At 53.1% G+C, this 22794-nt stretch overlaps 2 protein-coding genes across 2 annotated transcripts in view; one reads left to right on the top strand and one right to left on the bottom strand.

Moving 5' to 3' along the window:
* The window catches only part of RALGPS1 (Ral GEF with PH domain and SH3 binding motif 1), a 229692-nt gene that overhangs the window by 96019 nt on the left and 110879 nt on the right, over positions 1-22794 (top strand). Inside the window, exon 8 of the mRNA XM_025051195.1 lies at positions 3031-3157. Within this exon, the coding sequence (XP_024906963.1) occupies positions 3031-3157 (127 nt within the window). The remainder of the gene's footprint in view (positions 1-3030; positions 3158-22794) is intronic.
* The window catches only part of ANGPTL2 (angiopoietin like 2), a 34465-nt gene continuing 31470 nt past the window's right edge, over positions 19800-22794 (bottom strand). The window contains 2 exon segments of the mRNA XM_006917975.3: positions 19800-20742; positions 22429-22699. Of these exon segments, the coding sequence (XP_006918037.1) occupies positions 20543-20742; positions 22429-22699 (471 nt within the window). The 3' untranslated portion in view covers positions 19800-20542.

Genomic DNA, 22794 nt, shown 5'->3' on the forward strand with positions numbered 1-22794 from the left:
GATTTTTACAAAATATATTCCACATATAAAATCTTAAATTTAGTTGTTTTTCTTTTTATTATATACAGTAAATCCATCTTTTTCTCCCCGACAAATGCGAGGTCCTTTCAGGAAAACCTTCCCCTCCGTGGACACATCTCTTCCGGGTCGATGGGGTGTGGACCGGTCCTTTGTAAGGCCCACTCTTCATCTACCATCCCAGAGCCCCACTTTGCTGCGCCCAGATTGGATCCACTGTTTCCTGTATCCCACGTCTTCCTGTACTTGGTTTGTGCCTTCGTTTTGCCAGAAAAAGTTCTCAAGTAGTTTCCAAACACACAATTGCGAAATAGATGTTCTGACTTTGTACATGTCTCCTAGCATCCTGTGCATTATCGTTGAGAAATCTGATCGACCCTGAATTTCATTCGTGGGCACAGAATGGAGCAGATGAGTGATGTAACCCAGACGCAGCCCTTCCAGATGTGTGTGTGGGTGTGCCTAGGGGCTTGGGGGTTGACATGGAGCACATGTATAGAGGCAAGATTAACGGAGGTGTGACCTGAAGGAGGTTGGTTTTAAATTTAGGAAGCATGCAAAGGTGGCCGTCTTTGGTTTTTCCACTCTGCCAAAAGAACCTTACCTTTAGTTTGAGGTCACACCTGCAGAACGGTTTTCAGGGGCATGCTCTCCTACTGACCTGGTCGTATCCATGTTAGTACATAGAGAATATGCTGTTCGCTTCTGTGGTGCCATGCGTAGAGGTACTTGCCGGCTAGACAGATGGAGTATGGCAGGGGACATGGGCAGTCCCCCAGCTGCGTCCAGAGAACCAGTGGTGTGAGCACTGGGTACCAGCATGGCTCAGCTGCAGTGAATGCAGTGAGAAGAACACAGAGATTTGACTGCTGGATGAACATGGGTGATCGCCAAAGAATTCAGTGGAGTTCTAAGTTGCGTTAATGAAGAGACGACCTCCCAGCCAAGGGTGTGAGGGGTCTTGCTCAGCTTTACGATGGGGCAATTCACAACTCGAGTATCTCGTTCTAATCTGGGCATATATTGTTCATTTAGTGAATTTATCACCTTTAAATGTTCATTTCAAATGCCTCTCTCTACATAGCTTTCCTTGACACTTCCTTCATGCATAATTTACTTAATATTTGTTTGGGTTCTTAGTCTTTATTTACTTACCACATTGCTGTAACATACATCTTTCATCTCTGTCAGATTGAGTCCCCAAGGATACTCAGACAAGTCACTTAATCCTTGATTATGGACCTGAAATAGAGGCAGTAGCCTTGGCTACATCTTGTCACTGGGCTTTATAAAGGTCAGATTAGTTGTAGATTATGGTGCTTTACAAACACAAATGGGAGATGGTGTTGCTTCCTGTCCATTTGTCAATGTGATGAATAACAGCCTCAAATTAGCAGCCAGTTAAGCAACTGTTGTCCCTGGCATCTGTGTAGCATCCCCACCCTGATATGTCCTGAATTTCTCAATAGGAAACAAAAGCTTGCTATTTATTCTCTAACCTTCTCACACTGGGACCTTCCTTTTAGCTTATTCTTTTCCCTCTCCTCCTTGAAGTCCTAAAACTTTCACTGCTCAGCGGGGCCGTTGCACAGCTGCGTCGTCTATGACTCCAGAGGCTGAGGATCAGGGCATTGCGCAGGGCTTACCCATGGCAGCCCAGGCTCCCTGGGGCACCAGACATGGCGTGAGTCTGGAATTTGCAGACACGGGTCTTGGGAATTGCACTGCATTTGTACTGAAGTAACCTTTTTGGGTTACTTCAGTACAGAAGTCCTGCTTCCCCTGGTACTGTTCCATTTCTCTCTGCTGCTGTATGATGGGGCTGCTGAACACTGGCTTCCCTCAGTCTGATGGATGTGGCAGGCGTGCTGGTCAAGGTTCTTGCATAGACCCTTGGGGTCTCAACACCAAACTTGACCAAGGATGCTCCGGGCCTAGGGTCCCTCTCCATTTATACTCCTGGGCTTAGGCATTGATCTGAGATCCCAGAAGCACAGAGTCCTGGAAGCTAAACTCGGGGGAGCTCCCAGCATCAGCCACGTGCTGTGCCAAAGCCAGCCCTCTCCAAGGGCCCCTCCCCCACATCCGCTTTTTAAGCCTGGTCTCCCTGCCTGGCTGCCTTTCTTCAAAGCCGTTTTATTCAAGGAACCCTGTCGCCATTTCCTGGGCCTTGGCCTGGGATGTGCAGGACGACCACAGCATGAGTCCTTAGCATCAAGTCTAGGGAACTGGGGTTCGGGTTTCTGTTTCTTTCTTCCAAGAAGCCTCCTTTCCCACAGTGAGCCATCCCTTCCCTCGTGACCAGCTTCACACACCAGAGACCTCAGTCATAAAGGACCTTGCTTCTCCAACCTCCGCACTGTGGGTACCTGCTCCTCCTGGATGTGATTAACAAAGCCACCCCTTAGATGGCTGCATATGGCAAAAAAAAGCTTGGCTTCTTTTGATTAAAATACCGTAACCAGTGTAAATGTGACACAGCCATAGATTACAGGGAATCTGGAGGAGATAGCCTAGATTGGAGAGACGGCCTGGCCATGGGCACACACACAGGTGAACCACGTGCAATTTCCCGGGGCCTTGTGCAAAGGCAGAGGTGTCGAGGAGAGAGCAAGCAGCCGTGCACTCAGGGAAGGAGGCCTGTGAGTCACTCCGGGACACAGCAACTTGCCTGACTCTCTGAGCAACTACCTGTTGTAAGGTCTGTGCACCACGGAGGCAGGTGCTGTGCCGGACAGTCCAGCATCGTTTAGAACAGTGGACCGGGTGACTTTGGAGGATAATATCTCCCAAGTGTGAGACTGCATGAGAAACGAAAAACTGAGGCCGTGAAACGTCCATCTCTGCATGAAACGGCCTCTTAACATCATGGTCGTGCCCAGGATTCGGCATGCTGTGGACACCCACGCGGGGTGTCCCCCTTCAGTCTGCGCCCACACTTATTCTTTCTCCTTAGCCACTGCTGGTGTATTTATCTTCTTTCTCATACTCTGCATTTTCTTCTCATTCCAGCTTTTGAATCGGAAAGACAAGACCACCTTTGAGAAACTGGACTACCTGATGTCGAAAGAAGACAATTACAAGCGGACTCGGGAGTATATCCGAAGCCTGAAGATGGTCCCCAGCATCCCGTATCTAGGTAGGAGTCTGAATCTGCTGATTATTTTTTAAGAAATCTGCTCGGCGCCAAATAAGATGTTTTTACAATTTCTCATTGAGAAGTTTCCAGGAAGCAGCATGGGCCATGGGTAAAGAGGTAATTGATTGATTGGCTCCTTGGATCGAAACAGGCTATTGATTCTTCCCAAGGACAGGGACCTTGATGAGGGCCTTGAAACAAGGGATATCCTGCTTTTCATATAAGTGACGTGTGGTTCAAAGCCTCCCCAGCCTGCAGCCCAGAGCAGTCACAGGCTCTCACTGGTTCATCCACATCCTCCCGAACGGGAGAAACTCAGGCCCCAGCCCCTCTGTTTTGGTTCTCTGGGCATTATTGATATATTTTATAAGGTTTGTACCAACAAAATTATAATAACAATTACTGATTTTTCTGATTAGAAAATAATATACATTCATTGCAAAGAATTAGGACGAGAAGAACATCACTCTAATTGGTAATCCTACCTAGAGATAATCCTGTTTTGCTTCATATCGTTTCATTTATTTAGGTGCATTTAAAATATATGTGTTTATTTTAGTGTGAACGTTTAATGTTATTACCTATGTTTCTATACTATAACTCAGTCCCATCAGACTTGTCAAATACGAACTTACTCTCTAATATGGACATTTTAGTTGTTTTGACATTTTTGCTATTAAAATTTTACAATGAATATCTCTTGCCAAAGCTTCCTGCATATAGTTATGATTATTACCTTACAATGAATTCCTAGAAGTGTGGTTATTGGGTCAAAATGTAAGCTGAATTTTATGCTTTCCGTACATATTCTTAAAATGCTCTCCATAGCGACGTAACGTCTTATACTTTCATTGGAAGGGGCTGAAACTACCTCTTTTCCCTATGTGCTCAAATGCTTTGTATTTTCATGTGCTTTTTTTTCTTTGACTTTCTCTTCTTTTGTCTTTGCCAATTTGATAGGTGAAAAATGCTTCTTGTAGTTTGGGTTTCAGAGTTGTGCTCATTTTATGAAAAAATATTCGTCTGTTTATGATCACAGTGGTATTAACAACAAGGGAAATGACGTTTTTATAGACGTGACTTCTAATACTTTCAGAGATCTAGTGCAATTTTTTGGATTTACGTTTTTGACAACTTTTACATTTCTTCCCTGAGCATTGTTTCCTTAGATTTTCTCAGTCTCTTAAAGCCAATTTGGAAAATTTATTTTTAGTGGAAGATTGTCCATTTGATCCAGGCTTTCAAAATTATTAACATAGAGGTTTTTTCCTCATTTAATTTTTTGACCATAAAGTTTTTCTATGGCACTCTTACAAATTTTGACCTCCTGTGTATGGTTACGTTTGCTTTGTATTCCTAATAGTTTGAATTTCTGTTTTCTCTTTCTTTCTTTAATTTGCTTTACCAGAGGTATGTCTCTTGGTCTTTCCAAAGAATTAGACTTTGTATGTGTTCATGAGCCACATTGTCTTTCTGCTTCTCATTCACTGTATCCCATCCGCCTAGCATGTGCTTATTCTCTCTACACTTTAACACCTCTGAAATTGGGATGCATCTTTCAATGACGGTAACAAAGCATTGTGTGATATTGTTTCAGCGGCAGCAGTGAGACATAAAATAATGGCACATCTTATAATAGAGGACATCCTAAATGTGATGGAATATGGAATTTCCACTTTTGTCTTTTGTAATTCATTTCTCCTGCTTTCCTTAAGTCGTCTTGTTATTTCCGTTCATGACTTCAGTTGAATATTGGTTCATCTGTATATGTATTATTCTTTCCACTTTAATTCGGTAAACACTTAAGGGTGTACATTGTCCTTTAACTGCGGCTTTTGTTACATCCTACGTGTTTTGATATATGGTGTTCACACTCATATTCTTTAAATGTTCTGTAATTATAGTTCCAATTTTTCTTTTATCCAAGGATTATTTAAGGCGGTGGTTTTTTAACTTCCAAGGGCTTGCGTTTTTTTCAAATGGCGTTATCGAGATATGACTAATCCATTTAAAGTGTACCATTCAATAGTTTTTAGTATATTCGCTGAGTTGTGCAACCATCAATTTAGGACACAATTTAGGACATTTTTATCACCCCAAAGAGACACTCCATACCCGTTAGTAGTCACTCCCTTTTTTTTCCCTAGCCACCCCACCCTACTCGCCCACCCTCGGCCCTAGGCAACCACCAGTCTACTTTCTGTCTCCCAGGTATTTGCTTATTCTGGACATTTCCTGTAAACTGAATCATACAGTGTGTGGCCTTTTATGACTAGCTGTATTCCCTTCGCGTCGGGTTTTAAAGCTTCATCCACGTTGGAGCACAATAAGTATTTCATCCCTCCTTATTGCCAAATAACATTCCATGGTATAGGTACACCATTTATCATTTGATGAACATATGAGTTGTTTCACTTTTTGGGTATTATGCATAACACGGCTATGAACGGCTTTGGTTTTTAAACACAGAGTCTTTTCTCTAACTTTTTTACATTGGTTTAGAATGTGTGACATGTGTGCTTTCTAGGTTTTTAAAAAATGTTCGAGATTTGTCTTGTGGTTTAATATCAGATCAGCTTTTGTAAATGTTTCCTGGGTGCTGGGAAAAAAAGGTATAATCTCTCAAATTACTCTGACAATGACATTATCATATTCGAATGATTAATTTTCGACGACTTGGTCTCTCAAGGACGGACGTGTGTGTTAGACTCCCCTTGCGTTTCTGATAGTTTCTGCCCTACGTTATCGAGTATATGGAAGTGTGTGACAGTTGTCGATTCACTGTGAAGTGTCCCCTACAAAATGACTTTGGTTCCTCTTATTATTTGCTTTTACTTTGTTGTTTGCTATCAAGTCTGTGAACTCTGTTTTATTTTCCTTTGCATTCATTTTATAAACCTTTGACTACATTTCGGTTTTTAATAATTTAAATCGCTCTGTTTTAAGCACAGTCTTTGAAAACAGCGTTTAGTCAGACCCGATATGAGAGACCTTGCCTTTAGGAGGGGAGTAAAAGTTTTTCACGTTTGCTTAGTCCTAAGCCATATTACTGAACTGAATATCACCCTGTGCTTTTTTTTTGCGTGTTTTCTCACCCTTTCCTTGTTCTCTTAATGGCCTGCTGTCAACTGCAATGTCTTTCTGCTTGGTGACGGGCAAACTCCCATCTCAGACCCCCGATGGAGGGCATGTCGGTACGCTCAGCTCCCAAGCCCATTTCCGCCTCGCCTGAGGCTAATCGTTTGAGGGGCGAGATGCTGGTATCGGGTGAGGGGAGCCTAGTGCAGTCCGCTGGTTCCACGGGCAGGTGCTCCAGGCTCGTCGACGACGGCTTCTTCTCTCTCGTGAGAGTGGTCAGGAGAGCTGCCACGTATTGTCTGCTTTCTCTGTGGCTGGCACTTTGCTAGGCGTTCTAATGCGTTATCGCAGTGAATGCTCACATAGCCTAGTGAATAAGCAGGTGCTGTGAGGTTGCCTCAGGTCACATAACTGGAAAGTGGCAGAGCCAAGACTTGGCCCAGATGGTCTGGCTTTCGGCCCTACGCTCTTGACACTGCCCTCTTCTGACTCCCCACTTTCACCGTCCAGGTCACTATTTTCCTGCCCCTCCTTCGCAGTCGCCACGCGTACGTCCTCTGCCATTTATGACTTGTGGCTGGCCTCCATCGGGCACTGTATGGAGTGGGATGAATTGTGACACTCTGTTCTTGGACCACAGAGCGGTGCCGTCTTAGGTTTCCAAGGGCATTTATATGTGGGTCTCAGCTAAGAGCGAACTGGACCAATACCACCTCCCCTTTCTGACCGTGTCCCTTGTCATCAGACCAAGCGTGTGCACCCCGGGTCCCCCCACTACTGATGAGTCCTGTCCTCAGGCCACTAGCCGCTTGTGCGTCACCACAGAAGCTTTCGTTAGGCTGCAGGGCAGGTGTGTGCGCTTGCAGCGGACATGTGGCCTGTGCCTGCACTGGGGCCCCTTGCCACCAGCTTTCTGGACAGATGCAGCCCTTGTCCTTGATCACCTCATCTCAGCTGCCTCTTCCTGGCAGGCGCCTCTCGCGAGACTCCGTGGAGGCCTCCGTCCTCCTACAGGGCCCTCCTGCTTCCACCCCTGAGCGAGCCCAGCTTAACTGCCATGCTGCTTTTCCCCCGGCTTTACAGTGACTTCCCTCTCCCCTTAGGCCAGTTGGGCTGCATTTCTCCTGTCTGAATGACTCCTGACATAGACAAATCAGAGCCAAAGAACTGGATGGCCCCTCCTGTTCTCGGGACAGTCCGTGAGGGTTTCCTGTGGAGGCGTCATCGTTTCATTTAAAAGAGCGAAGCAAGATCCCATTCTGAGGCTCGGTGGGGCCATCTGTCCTGGGGCAGCTCGGGGCCCTCCCTGCCCGTCTGCCTGCCGTGGACAGGCGCTGCCCAGATCCAGCTTGCCTTTTCAGTCCTGATTCCTCTTGTAAGCCCAACCTGTCCCGGACGGATTTGTTTATCAAAAGACGAATAGTTACATAATTCCTGGAAAGTACAGCGGAGGGGAAAATGTCTGAAACCACTTTCCCCCCTGGCACAGTCCTCACCGTGAGCCCCTCCCCGGGGGAGAGGAGCGTTGTTAAGTCGGCCGCCTCGGATTCTCCAGCTGCTCTGTTGGTCCCACTGCTTGAGACCTGGAGTGCTGTGTTAGCACTCAATATGCCCCTAATAGCAAGAATCTTTTAAACCTCTGTGGACAGTTCTATGCCGACTGGTTTCCTGGGACCACTCACATGTGTGTCTCTCACTCCATGTAATGATGCCCTCACATAGTACCAGCACTCGTCACTAACCGCCTAGGTGTATATGCCAACTCACTTCAGTACAAATTTTGTGCATTGAAAACTTTGACATGCTGGGTTCTCATGAGATAAAATTTAAAAAACACCGAGCGAAAAACTACACTTAAAAATTCAGACTCTCTCGCTATCAAAAGCTTGCTTTTCGGTTACTTCTAAGTGTAAAAATGGTGGTGGGAAATAGCCGGGTCAGTCATTTGCAGCTCAGTTTCGTCTGACGGCAACTCCTCATAAACACCTAGATCAGCCTGAGATGGTAACAAAAGCAGGCCAAGAGCTGCGAAGAATGTCCACACCATTTGTTTCTAAATAGCTTTATTGACTTAGAGAGTGTTTGGGTTTCACTGCCTATAATTCCCTCCAGGAAATAGCTAAACGAAACTAGGAATGTTATGGATTTTAAAACGTTTCGAGCTGATTCTAAAAGTAACTATAGGCGGTATGGACAGTTGTGATCTCTCAAAGAGCAAAAATTAGGCATTCTGACCGTTCTGAATAGTAAGACAATATTTAGATGTTCTTGGTAAATTTACCCAGACTTCTAATTTGTGAAGTAAATTTCTAGAACCTAAGTTATTCCCTCAAACAAGCAAACCCTTCCATTTTTCAAAAGTATGCCTTTCTTTTCAATGAACTCTGAAGTTTAAAAGAAAGGCAGGTCGTTTCTGAGTATAAAATCAACAGACCTAAACTTAGATATCTAAAAGGACTTTCAGAAAAAAGTTGACAACGGTCACAGGAAATGTTCATACTGGTGCCCCAAAGTCCCCAGAACAGCAAGGTGAGTGAGGAGCTCCTGCTCTGAGCCCGAGGGTGGCGTGCGCCAGGGCCCCTGCACGGTGTGGGGGTGTCCCCACGCTGTCATCAGATGATCGGTGGGCACTTCCGCTCATAGACTCACGGGACACCACCGATCCTGCTGTGGCAGAGCTCACAGCCCAGATCTGATCACGGGCTTTCACAAGAAACCAAAAGTGAGCTGAGCCCTGTGAAGGGAAAAGCCAAGGAGTGGATAAAAAAGGGACCCAACCCAACCCGGTCTGGGGGGACCAGGGAGGGTTTTCTGGAGGGAAGCCCTGCAGGATGAATAAGCAGGGTGAAGGGTGGGAGGTGAGCATGCCAGACCAAGACAGCAGCTTGTGCAAGAGCCCTCAAGCGGGGAAAAACATGTTTGTTGGAAAAACTGGCTAGAGTAGAGAACGAGGGGGAGGGTGTCATGAGAAGCAGCTGGAGTGGAAGGGAGGGTGACATCGCCTGGGGCCTAGACACTGGGAATGGGGTGCTCAGGCTCTGACCCCCGCAAGAGCAGTCAGGACCCACAGGGTTTTAAGCAAGGGCATGACCGGATCAGATTCGCATTTAACATGTGTCATGGGCTTTGCGTATGGCATAGGAGTGGCTTTGAGGGGTCCAGGATGGAGGAGGGGAGACCAGGTGGGGGACCGTGCAGAAGCCTGTGGTGTATCAGTGTGTTTCAGAAATTGCTAGAGAGGGAGGTGAGGCCCTTAAAAATAGTTCACTTTAGAGCAAAGCCTTGGAAAGACATAAAACAGCTGTCAGTGAGCATGGCCTTTGTACCTGATGGAGACACACGTGTTCCCTGTGCTTTGGCTCTGAGGATCAGTGTGCGCATCTGAGCGGCGGGCCCCTGAAAGCAGAGATGAAGAGGCAACGCAGGTGCTCTCCCGATCCGCCTCCCGCAGGCGGGAGGGGTGGGGCTGCCGGCACGCTGGCATGCCCACGGCGCCTGTGCTTCCCAGAGCGTGCGCCAGAATGGCTGTTGCCCCTCTACCCCAGGACCAAGATTCATGGTTCCCAAGTCAGGGCTACCACAGTATCATCCAGCTGCGCCCACGTTTGCCAGCATTCAGGGTCATCCTTTCCTTGAATGTCCAACTGGAACAATTCCATTCCACGTGCAAGAAGTCCAGCCTTTTTCCCCTCAGTTCCCCACTCCACGAGTTTCCCAGGGTCCCCAGTGAGTGCTCCTCTGTCCCACAGAGCCCTCCTGGTTGCCGCACGGTGCCTCGGCCGGCTGCCTGGCTCAAACCGCGGGTCCCTCCCTCCAGTCATCTCCTGCCTCTCCTCCCCAGTCTGTCCAGCTGCCCCTCAGTGGAGCCAGGCTCCTCCTTCCTGAGTGACGGATAAGGGGATGTCGGTGCCACTGAGACAAGCTTAAGTCTGCACTTCGGACTGCCTGCCCTGGAGCCCGTGGCCACGTCCTTTCTCTTCTCTGCCCGATGGCCACGGGCTGCACCGGTCGACCTGTTGCCCTTTGTCCCCTGGCCCAGGAGAGCCTCCCACCAGGTTTCCCTTCCCCCGAAGGAGGCGTCCTCTCTCTCTGGGCCCCCGCAGGGAAGAGCCGCCCCCTGACTCATCTCAAACACGCTTCTCAATCAGCAGAATGATCTCGAAGACACACCCCCACCCCAAATGCAGGAAACCTTTTCCGTCGTTCGGTAGCGTGGTCGGCCGCGTGCTGTCCCACGTTGCTCCCGTCCAGAAGAGACCTTCGCCTTTACTTTTGCAAGCTCAGGGTTTGCTGCCTTAACGTTTACATTTCTCTAGGACTTCACGGTCTTGCTCAATTTTTGCAAAACATCCAGTGGATGTTATTAAAATCCCCATTTTGTGAATGAAAAAAAAAAAATACCCACAGTGTGACTCATGACTTGCCCGACGTCGTGTGCCAGGCGGACACCAAGTTGGACTGAAGATCTCACGCTCTGGCTGGGGTCCCGCTCGCTTGACTTATGCATCCTCCACTCAGTGTCTTCGTCTCCATGGAGAGAAACAGTGTGGGAGGAAAACATGGCCGGGAGGGGTTTGTTGCCCCGCATGCTTTGCTGCCCAGAGCTGAGCACCTTGTCACATTCGTCCCTTCTGGGACGCAGGGAGGACTTGCAGTCAGCTTCCATCTGGGTCGGGAGGTTCTGTCTGGTTCCCAGAAAGGAGGTGAGGCCACACGCCCGTTCTGTGCGAGAGAAAGTGTGTTTTCCCAGCAGGATAACGGCTCCTTCTCGACCTTCGGTCTTGGATTTCTAATCAGAAGCTAACGGTAATGACGGTGGCAGCAACTCGCGTTTCTTCTTCCACCAGGTGACAGGCACTGCACTGTGCTCTTGGCACTCACCGTTTATTTCACTTAATCCCCCCGATGCTCCTTCCTCTGTGGGAGGCACCGTTTTTAAGTTATTCCGCAGCTGCAGAAGCTGAACGAGACTTTCTGGTGGTGGGACCGGTGTCAAACCGAAATCTGACCCCAGTGCCCAACCGTGAACCGCAGAATATGCCGGATAGTCACTGTCGCAGGTCTTCACCCTCTGGGGAAACCAGGAGAATGGGCTGAGGAGTGTCCCCAGGGACTCTGCCGTGTGGTACAGAGGCCTCAGATGGGGGACCAGGGCCCTCCCTGGGTCAGTTAGCTCTAAAGAAGGACAGAGTTAGCGGTGAAGAAGGACCAGTGAGTCTCCATCTTCAGGACTGACCTGGGCCATCGGGACACCTTGTGCCGTGTTGGAGAGGAGCGTTAAGGCGAGGCTGTGAGAATCGTGCAGTAGGGTGCTTGCAAGATGCCCCCCTCGCCCTCCCCACCATGGTCTATAATCCCTCTATAATCCCTCCCCCTTGAGTGTGGGGAGAGCATACTGACTTGGTTCTAACTCATAGAATATGACAGAAATAATAGGACGTCGCTTCTGAGATTGGATTATAAAAAGATGATGCCTTCTGGGTTGGGCGCTTTCTCTCTCTTTCTCGTGGATCACACAGCCTGGGGGAATCCAGCCGTCATGTGCTTGGCGGTTGTGTGGAGAGGCCCACGCGGCCGGGGACTGAGACCTGCCAACGACCCCGTGAGCGAGCTTGGAAGCAGACTCTGCCTAAGTGGAGCCTTCGGATAAGACTGCGGCCCCAGCCGATAGGTTGACCGTGTCACTTGAGATACCTTGAGCTGGAGGCGCCCAGCTAGCATCCACGCCAATTCCTGACCCACGGAAACTGCACGATAATTAATGTGTATTGTAGGCTGCTAAGTTCAGGGATGACCTGTCACACAGCAGTGGATAACCAGTACCTTGCACACAATCTTTATCCCTACCCCACATTTATTATTCTGTTGCCCCAGCTGTATGGGGACAAAATCAGGAGTCAAACTCAACACACAGAAGACTGTAAGATTGGCCTCTGGGGAGCAGACAGTGCTAGGTCCCCGTGGGAAGCTAATTTTGAGGGGAGGACATCCTGTGGGCGGAGGGTGTGGTTCCCCTTGGAGGGGTGATGAATCTCGCAGCTCCCTAGGGAGGAGAGGTGCCTGAGGAGGGCCCGAAGGCGCCCCCCGTCAGCGTTTGCCGGCCTTCGGAGTGTAGCGCGTTCCCTCGCCCAGGAAGGCCTGACGGGGAAGCACGGCCACTAGAAAGGCGGGGCTCAGGAGTGGCCTCCAGCACCCGCTCCTTCTCCTAACCTTCTTCATGACAGAGGTAGGCCACTGCTTGTTGCACAACTCGTTCACACTGAAAAGCCTGTAAAGGATAAAGTGAAAATCCCGTCTTCCTCTCCTGTGCCCCAGAGGCATCCGCTGGTCACAGTTGGTGTGGACCCTCCCAGACGTCTAATCTGCGTGTACAGACGGGAGTGCGTGCGGGGGCGTGCGGATAACACCGTGCCTTTTAGCCAGAACGGGGACGTTTCCTAGGTGTTGTTCTGCCCCTTACTTCCCGTTCCACTTGAAGCGTCGCAGATACTCACCGGCAGCAAACGCAGACCTCGTTCTTCCTTCCCGGTGGCCCTGAGGCTCCTGCAGACCCCGAGCGACTTGCGGGCAGTGGCCTGGACGCGTGCTCATTGGTTTAGCCATGCCCTGACCCGTCAACATTTCAGTGGTTCCTGCCTTCTCCCTCTGACGGGACGCCCGCGAGCACCCCTATCCGCGTGTCTTCACCCGCCTGTCAGAGGTGGGTGCCAGACGCGGGGTTGCTGGGACAGACTCCTCGCGCCTCTGTTTGTGAGAGCTGGGGCTGGAGCGCCCTCCAAGGGGCCGCCGTTCCGCCTCCGGCAGCAGAGTGTGCGCGTGCCCGTTTTCCCCACTCACCAACGCGGGATGTTGCCAGCCTTTCTTATTTACTATAAAATGCTAGGCGAAAGATGGCTTCTCCTTTTAATACACATCTCTTCCTACCAGTTTTTTGTGCTCTTGGAAGAGAAGCTGTTTTCCTTCCTTAAACATATGTTCCCCAGACTCTCCTGGGCCCGGGGTTAGGCAGCCTGTGGGTCTCTATACCCTCCTCCTCCAGCTGCTCAGCCTCCCTCTGCTTCTGTGTCCTGAGTATCTGTCCTGAATGCCTCTCCCTGTGCCCCGGCACAGCCCTGCACTGCCCTCATCCGTGAAAGGCTACCTGGCCGTCGGGTTCCCGTGGAGGAGGCTGACGGAAATCCATCCCCCGGCACACTTGCCTGGGCGGAGGTCAGCGTTGCAGGCGCCGGCGAGGCTCAGTGCTGCTTCTCATTCCTTCCCCTCTTTGAGATGACTAGGGCGTTGGCCTCTGTCATCACACAGCCCCAGAGGGGAATTCTAACTCCATCCTCTCTACATTAGCTCCCCGTCTGGGCTCAGGGCCCTCCCAGCTCTGCTAAGGGGGCAGGGCCAGTGTGGCCTGTCCACCCTTGCCCAAGGAGCTCTCTCTCTGTCGTGAGATGCCTCTCAGCTTCAGGAAGGTTCACGTGCTGAAGGAGAGCGGAAAGGGGGCACCACTGACCAACTCTAGAGCCAGATTTATCACGGCCGTCGACGAGCAGGGGCTGGGACCGCCAGATGGCCTGCCTACTGGAGGGGCCGCAGTGGAAGGGCTGTGGGAAGGCCGCACGCCTGGGAGGGATGGTCTCTGCCTGGGTTCCCACGCGTGGGCTAAGCTAACCCAGGATGCCCCCGGTCAAGAGAGATGGGGACACTCGAATGTCACGGTGATGGTTGGTACTAAGGTACCGTGTCCACGACACGACTGGTGGATCCTGGACTAGGGCTGGCTCAGGCCTGACTCTGGGATCTGAGCCAGGCATGGAGGTGGGAGATGAGCCACCGCATCTGGGACCCAGTTACCAGGTGACATAGACGAGGTGACGTAGACCAGGTAGAATCGGCGCACGAGGGGACGACCAAACCAGCCACAAGTGAGACGCATGAGTGCAGTGGGCGGGGCTGAGCCCGCAGCTTGTAGGACAAGTGGCTGTCTCGTCACACAAGAGGAAGGGAGGAGGGCAGAGTCCAGCAGCTTTAGCCCCGACAAAGGGTTGGAAGCCCCAGGAAGCTGTGAAGATTCTCCATCATCGCCCTCCGTTACTCTGTGCCCTGCCCAATCAGGCAAGCAGCCCTGAACCGGTTCTCCGACATCTGGAGACCTGGTGTCCGTCCAGACGCTTCTGCACGGCCACGCTGGCCGACTCCCTCACAGACCCGCTCCTGTGGGCAGGAGGCCCCGGGCCAGAAGGATTCTAAGACATACTAGGGAGTGATGAAAGCCGAGAGAGGAGCCTTGGTGGTTTCATTTCGTCCTTGGGGACAGTGATCTAACGCTGCAGGGCCCGGAGCTCAGATCCTGAGCATTCCGGGCTGCGTGCTCTGGGTGAAGTCACTTAACACCTCTGAGCCTCAACTTTTTGTGTCGAAGGGAGGGTAATAATCGAACTCACTTCATAGGGTCGTCGTGAGGGTTTAGAGAGACACGCATGGTGCCTGGCGCATGGAGGGCACCCCACAGATGGTAGGTGGCATGAGTGTCACCCCGAGCAGAGCGCTGCCAGGAAGACTCCCCGCAGTGGGGACCTTGTTGCTCCTGTATCCACAAGGGCTATTGAGAAACTCGGGGATCCAGGAAGGGCAGGGAGCACCCCCTCCGGGTGCAACCAGGTGTCACGTTTAGTGACCCAGCTGGGCCTGGAAGGGTTAGAGGCGTCTCCGGGGTAGGGGCGGGGTCGTAAAGGGAGGGGCTGGGGAATAGGACACAGTCTCACTCACGAGTAGGGGGGACGGACTCCATCTAGCTGGCAAACTGTGGTCCCTAGAGAGAATGGGGACCAACAGCAGCTGGAGGAGAGTCTAGACGCTTTCTGGATACAGACGCAGCTAATGGCTTCCTTTTCTGGGAACCCAGGAACGCCCCCACCTCTCCCACTCACAGAACTCCAGCAGCAGTGTGCACTTCACCCACTCTGCTCCGAGGCAGAGTTGATGGGATTGAGGTGGACACCCCCGCACACCCCGCTGCGCGAGGGGCCAGTCGGACCCTCTGGCCGGGGAGTTAGCGTTGGAATGGAGAGGTGCTTGTAAGTCTTTGCTGGCACTCGGACCAGGAGGACATGTGAACTCAGGAATTCTGTGCTGGGCAAAGCAGATGGGCTCACAATGAGAAACAGAGAGAGAGAGAGAGAGCGAGAGAGAGAGAGAGCGAGAGAGAGAGAGAGAGAGCGAGAGAGAGAGAGAGCCTGCAAGCAGGGATGAGGAGCAGGAGAAGCTGAGAAAGCGGCCGCCTCGCCTCTGGACGGCTGTCCAGCCAGTTTCTGGTTCCTGGCCCGCACGGGGCCCAGCTGTGTCCCGGCTCATGGACTCGGGGAGATACCTCGTGTCCTTATGTAACCAGCCTATTATGCGAGCTGGACCCAGTCAGGTGTAAGAAGAAACCAACTTCATTTTTTCCCCAGCGTCCTTTCCAGCCTACACTCTGGACCAGCTTTATTCCCAGCTGACGCTGAGAACTTAGGAGGCCCCTTCGTCTTCCTGCCGTTAGGCATGAGAAAGCCCCGTCGTTGCCTCCCGTGTCCACAGAGGACACGTTCTAACCCTCACGTCATTCCAGACGGTCGAGTGTCGTAATCAGAAGGCTGGACTCCTGCACCCGGCCCAGCCTCGGAGGCCTGGGCTGGGGACAGGCACACGGCCGCCTCTGCCCCGCATCCCGCCGACCGCCGCCTTCCCCGCGTGCTGCCTGCTGCTGTGCGTGGCCCTCGGGGTTAGGACAGGGGCGAGGGAGGGGCGGGAGATCAGGGGCCATCTCACGCGGCCGGCTGGGCCGTAATCCCGAGCTCGTGCCCATGTTCTTTTTCCCTCTTTGCTGTCTTTTCTCCCTTTTTTGCTGTTGCTGCTTCAGACCGTCTCTTCTGCGCATCTCTGACTCGGTTCCCCGAGGGTGACGCTTCTCCAGCTGACCACTTATGACTCCTTGCTGGGCTCCTGGGCCTCCTGCACCGGCCCCCGCCCCTCCGCCGCCCCGATCCAGGCTGCCCCCTGGCTCCTGTGAGACCTGTGTCCGTGCTCCCCGGCCAGGTGCTTCCTGTGGACTTTTGAGGCATGGGTCGATCACAGTGCTCAGGCTCGCCCGTGCCAAATTCCCGAAAAGGTCCCTTGAAGTCCCTCTCACTTGATTTAGGGTGACGGGGGGAACCCACCCTCCTGGAGGTGGTGGGGAACAACTCGTCCCCCCACACCAAGATACTTTTCCTCACTGTGTCACCATCAGTCTGGGGCCCCCCTTCGAAGGAGTGGCCTTGTCGCTGCTCTAGCGTGGCTGACGCGTGGCAGTCTTTGGCATCTAGGCGAACCCGAGGCAGAAAGAGTAGAGTGCCTGTTTAACATTTTGTCACACTTTTTGTTTAAGCCAGGTGTCTGGCTTTCTCAGTAACCAGGAGCCTTTATGAGACTCTGTAAAACAGACGAGGTGGCCGTGGAGGTCAGGGAGGACCCTGGAACCCCCAAAGAGCATCCGTGAGCTGTGAGCATCGTAGACGCCCACACACATCGCTGTCAGTAGTTCGAAGGCTTCCCTTTTCAATCTTGCTCAGATCGACGAGATTTGGGGGACCCCCGGGGTCCTGTTCAGTGTCACTTGCTTGGGGAACATCGCTGTCTTCCTGCCACGTTTCCTACATGAGCGCAGCAGCTGGATACCCTCCAGGGACTAGGATATTGGCCCAAGCTGGGATGTGGGGGGTTGACGGACCGGGGAAAGTTGGGGTTTCGCTGACTTCCCTCTGGCTTACAGATGCACTCACCACGGAGTAACAGCAGGACTTTGGTGACCGTGGGCCTTAAAGGTCACTGGGCACGTGGGCGAGGAGGGGAGTGTCGATGTGGGTCGGTCAGACCCAGGGGCCACCGGCTGCGTTTGCCGGTGGGTGCAGCTCCCCACCAGGCGCTCAGGCGTGGCACTGAGTGCAGCTCTCTCGTCGCCTCCTTCCCTCCTTGGGTGCTGTTCCCCTCCCCCGCTCTGCTCTAGGAGGGCGGGTTCCACATCTCCGGTGGGCTCGTTCCTTCCTCTCCTTCGGGGAGTGATGTGACCAAGACTCAGGTGTGGGTATCGGGGTGAGAATTGGGAGAATCAGCTGGTTTCGCAGCCTGCTTTTGTTCAGACACCAACTAGTTTAGAAAAAGGGTGGCTGCGCCTCATCTGGCTTGGCTTCCCAGAGCCCTCTGTTTTGCGGTTTGGACCCAGGACCAGCGACTGGTGAGGTCAGACCCCATTTTCCTTTGCCATTGTCCCCCACACTGCACCCCAGGTATGTTGGGGAGGACTAGCTATGGTTTGGACCAAGGTTAAAATAATCTCACCAAAGAGCATCCACATTCCACTGTGACCCCCAAAACTGACCAGGGGTTTGGGAGAACGGAGTCAAGAACTCTTAGTGCGTGCCCGCCACCCGGAACCTTCTGGACTAACTGCTGCTGGGGCGTTTTGACCAGCAGTCCGACCATGAGCCTCATTTTCTCTTCTTCTGTGACGTGAGAACAACCCACCTTCACAGGGCCCTGTGGGGGTCACACGGGAGAGCAGAAGTCCAATCCTAGGCACGCAGGAGGCGTCAGTAAACATCAGTCTCTCCCCAGCTACAGCTTCGCTCTCGTACGGTCATTAAGAAGAGGGATTTCTGGGTCCAGAGGTAAAAGTGCATTTTAAACTCCGGTATATACATCGCCAGATTCTCTTCAAAAATATTGTGTCAATTTATAATTTTACCCAGAGTAAATTTTTCTCCACTCCCTTGCCAACATGGAGGTTGGCATCTTTTTCATCTCTGCCAACCCAGTAGGCGCCGTGTGATGGCTTAGGCTTGATTTAATGCACCTCCCTGCTCGTTTCTGAGTTGGCACCTTTTCTCGTTCGCTGGCCGTTTGTGAGTCTTCTAGTGTTTGTGTGCTTTTTACCAAGTTTTCTGTCACAGTGCTGGTCCCTTCTTAATCTGAAGGCATTCTTTGCGTGGCACGAATATTAATCTTGTATTTTTTGTCTTATTTAATATTTGCCTTTCAACCTCAGTCATGCTTCGTTTAGTTTTTCGGGAGGGCAGAAACTTTGGGGTTTTCTTCAGTTACGTCCTTTCGTCTTTTCCCTGACGGTTTTGGGGTTTCCAGTCGTGCCTAGAGCTACTTCGCTGGGCACGGGTTTGTGTTACGGGAAGGTGCTTCTGGCAGTGCGTGTGGAAGCTGGAATGGAACGAGGGGGAAGGAGGCACAGGGCTTCTGGTCTCGTGGGCAGCCTGGTGCAGTAGCCGAGGGGCGAGGGGATGCCCACTGAGGCAGAGGAGAGAGCTTGCCTGGAGGGCCGGGTCGACCTTGTGCCGGGAGGGAGAGGTCTTCATTTTTGACCTGAGCGGTTGAGTCGATGGTGCCATTTGGTGAAATGGGGCCAGACCTGGAGGAAGGTCTGTTAGGTGTTGACTGCACCGCTTCCGAGGTGTTCCCAGGACATCCAGGGCATGGCTGGATGTGGGGAGGTGGCGCTCCAGAGAGCCCTCGTGGCCCGAGGTGCTGTCATGGGGCTTCCAGGGGCGTAAATGGAAACCAGAGATGGGGAGGGTGGGATCTGAATGGTTTTGAGTCTCTTCCTGGTTTTAGTTAAAAGGCTGTCCCGTAGGTGGGCCCGGGGAGGCATTCTGGAACAATGACACACAGTGCAGATACATCCAAATAGCACTCATGGCTTTTATTGCAGATTTGTGTCATTACAAGGATAATCTGGGAATATATTAAAAAAAAAAAACAAAAAACCCTCCCTTTTATATACACAAAACATGCTACATGGTACACTTTGTGAGGATGCTGAGGTAACAGGCATACACCCAGACACGGACAGTACCAAATGCTCCAACACCTCGCACGCCCCGACTCACACGCCCATCGGGAGGGTCTCGCCCTGACACAGTGGTCCCGGCAGTACTGAGTCTGACACCCCACGGCCACCACCCAGGGGGGCCACTGGCCCGCGGTTGTTCTGGAACTCACAGGAAGTAGCAAGTTCTCCTTTTCGTGGCACCTGCCTTCTCGGGGGAAGCGTAGTTTGGGGACAAGACACGGACTCCGGTTGGCCTGAGAGCATGGGACCTTTGGTCTGTAGCCATTCGGGGTCCCAGCGATGGTGATGACTCTTCAATCGAATATCTCCTGGGCAAGGCAGGTTGTTATTACTGTGAAGGTTCAAATGACAGGAAGGCTAGAGTGTGAACGGAAAACACAACACTGCGAATACATGATCCGTGTGGCCGGTGCTTAGCTTTGGGGCCCGGCCTTCCCTTTCCGGGCCAGACACCTGGAGTCCGGACAATTCCTACTTGGAGGCCAAGGAATCTCTCCTAGAGAGGAAGGACCACGCGACAGGAAAGGTGAGAAGGTAGGCACGGAGCAGAGAGGACACCTGGGGGTACGAGCGGCCGAGGACGGAGACACACGTGGCACTTACGGGACGGTGTCAGGCGATGGATAAGTGGGTGGGTGGGTGGGTGGAGGGAGAAGAAGATGGATGGATGGACAGACGAGGCGTGGAGGGGTGGGGGGGGTGGGTGGGTGTAGGGCGAAGATCCTGAGGACAGGGAGCAGCGTGGACGTGGAGATGGAGGGGGATTTTGAGATTCGAGCAGGTGCCCAAACGGGTGCTTAAGCGAGGAAGTGTGGGGCGCCGTGGGAGAGAAAAGCGTTGCGGGCCGTCCTGGAAGAATCCAGGCGCGTGGGCGCCCGGGGCGATGCTCTGAGTGGGAGCTGTCCAGTCTGTGATCCGCTCCGAGGCTCAAGTCAGGCAGCGTAATGAAACGCTCATCTCCTCAGAGGAAAGCTGTCGGCGAGAGCTTCGACATGTGAGAGTTGAATATATGTGTATTTGGGTATAGAAGGCAAACCTGTATATGTGTCTAGATACATCCCGTGTGGCACATATCTAAATGCACATATACGCGGTACACACGTGCGTGCGCACAGTCGGCTCATGCACATGTGTGTTACGAGGGTGTTTTGCAGCTGTGTTTTTATCGTAGGGATTTGATCTACGTAAAGAAAGACTGGTCTGCAGTCCTGTCCTGTCTGGAAACGTGAGGGGCTGTCTGGTGTGAAGGAGAGTAGCAGGGACAGAGAATACTGTGTCGATCCGGCCCCGCCGCCCACCGCAGCGGCGCGGGAAAACAGAGCCCCGCGGCCCAGTCCCCGCGGCCCCAAGGTGGACGGGCGAGGAGCCGCTGCTTGCGCTGGGGCCAGCGTGGCCGGGCAGGCTCCTGGCGAAGGCCGCGAGAGGCCAGGAGGGGAGCTGGCCTAGTGGAAGGTGTTGGGGTTGGGCCGGATCATCATCACCACTTTCTTGAGCGAGTAGGAGCCTCCTCGGAACTCAGCCCAGTAGACCCCATCCTGGTAGCGGCTCCGGTAATGGCCCCCGCGGTACCAGACCCCGTTGAGGTTGGAGTGGGCGCAGGCATTATACCACCAGCCTCCCTTCTGGTAGTGGGCGCAGTTTCCTGCAGGAGAGAGGCCGGGTGAGGTGTCAGGGAGGAGGCGGTTTTACCCATGTCTGCTGTTTGCTTGGGGTCTTCAGCAGACCCTCTCTGGAGGGCAGCCGGAGCATGCTTGAGAGGTAGACGGGGCCTCAGACCTGCCCAGACCTGTCTTCGAGGCTCTGGCTAATGAGCCGCATGACCTTGGTCAAGCTACTTGATTTCACCAAGCCACCAAATTCTCACTGCAAAATGAGGATCAGCCTAATGCCTCCCACACAGGACTCTGCGGACGGAAGGAGGGCCCGTGGTTAAGCGCTTAGCCCAGGCTTGGTGCAGAGGGAGTGCCGGGGGGACCCCACACCTCAGGTTTAAAGAGAAAACGGAAATGATCTGAGGTGGGGGTGGAGGAGAAGGCAAAAGGATTTTTTCTTAGGAGTTTAAGAGTCGTAACTATTGGATCAAGAGCCTTTCTAGAATGACGAAGGAAGTGCTTGAGAAAATTCTCTATTCCTCCCCAGCCTGTATTCCAGCCAAATACAGTTTTTATTCTCAAAAGAAAGATATTTTTATGAACCCCTTGGCGCTATCATGTCACGCGAGGCTGTGCTGCCAAGGACAAGCCGTCCAGAACAGCAATGAAAGTGGGCAAGGTGCGGGGGGCGAGCAGGGACACGGCCCCTCACGGGCAGGGGGAGGACGGGGGCCGCCGCCCGCCCGGGCTGCCTGGTTCAAAGCGGGGCTCCCGTTTCCTGATCAGGCCTAGGAAGGGGACCCCCGCTCAGGGAAAGGGCTGCCCAGTTCCGTTTGTGGGTTGGGGGGCCCCCACAGGGTGGGCGGGCTGGGCTGGGTGAGGCAGAAACCTGAGGGGAGGCTCAGCCCCTGCGCCTCAGAGCCCCCGCAGCCCAGGTCTCCCCAGATGGTGACCTGAGGCCACAAGGACCAAGTGGCAGTGCCGGGTCTGGAGGGCAGAGAGAGCCCTCGGCAGCCACGGCCAGCTCCCCGCCGCCAGCAGAGGCCCATCCTAGGCTTGCTGCACACGCTCCAGGGCCCAGGCGCTCACCACCTCGCCGTCGTGCTGCTGGACAGGCCTGGTGGTCAGGGTCACAGAACAGTCTTCTCCCTGCCTCCCACGATGGCCCTGAAGAACGCTGTAGCAACCCCCCCATCCCCACCCCGCCCCCGCCCCCTGACCAGCTCTGAGGGTGTCTTCCCACCTTTCCACCCTGATGTGGTGGGAACGGCCTGCTGGGGTGTGGCTGCCGCGGGGACCTGGAGTGAGGACCTCTGTCCTCTGCCTGTCGCAGGTTGTCCTGGGACAGTCCTCAGAGGGGAGGGGCTGGCCTTCAGACCAGGACAGGCGGGAGCTGGGGCAGGAGGGGCCAGGCTTGCCATGAGGACAGACAGCCCTGGCCTGGAGGTGGGTCAGCCCTCTGGCCAGGCCTCCCTGACTTTGCCAGCCAGCGAGGGCCTCATCTCAGGGGGTTGGGTGTGGGACTTCGGGGCACAGTAACTGCAGGGGGTGGGGAGTGGAGTCTGCACTTGTAATTTTCTGTTTTTTTCCCCTCGTTTTTAATCTAAGGAAGACCCGGGTGTGAGGCGTGCCGCTCTGGCCCCGCTCTGGCCCCGCTCTGTGGAGGCGGTCTGTGGGCAGGGGGCGGTCACCTCCTTTCCCTGCCCTCCCTCTGGGTCTGACTCCTCCGCTCCTACCTGTGTAGACGTCGTGGTCTCTGTCCAGCGTGGTGAACTGCTTGCCGTTGTGCCAGGTGAAGGAGTCGCCAGCGTTGCCGTGGTAGCGCCCCAGCCGCAGCTTGTAGTACTCGCTCTCAGGCTCCAGGCGGAAGCTGGCATATTCCGCAAAGACCTTGCGGCCAGACCAGTCCTCCATGGTCACCAGCAGCTTGTAGTTGCCTTGGTTCGTCAGCCAGTAAATGTTCTCCAGGCCCAGCCAGTACTCGCCGTCAATGTTGCCGAACCCTTGCTGGGGAAACGTGGGGGAGCGTTAGTGAGGAGGGCGCGGTGCCCCCAGCTGGCCAGCGGGCTCAGCCCCGGGCAGAGGGGCCCGGGAGCAGGCGG

Source organism: Pteropus alecto, unplaced genomic scaffold (assembly GCF_000325575.1).
Source record: "Pteropus alecto unplaced genomic scaffold, ASM32557v1 scaffold67, whole genome shotgun sequence".
Lineage (NCBI taxonomy): Eukaryota > Metazoa > Chordata > Mammalia > Chiroptera > Pteropodidae > Pteropus > Pteropus alecto.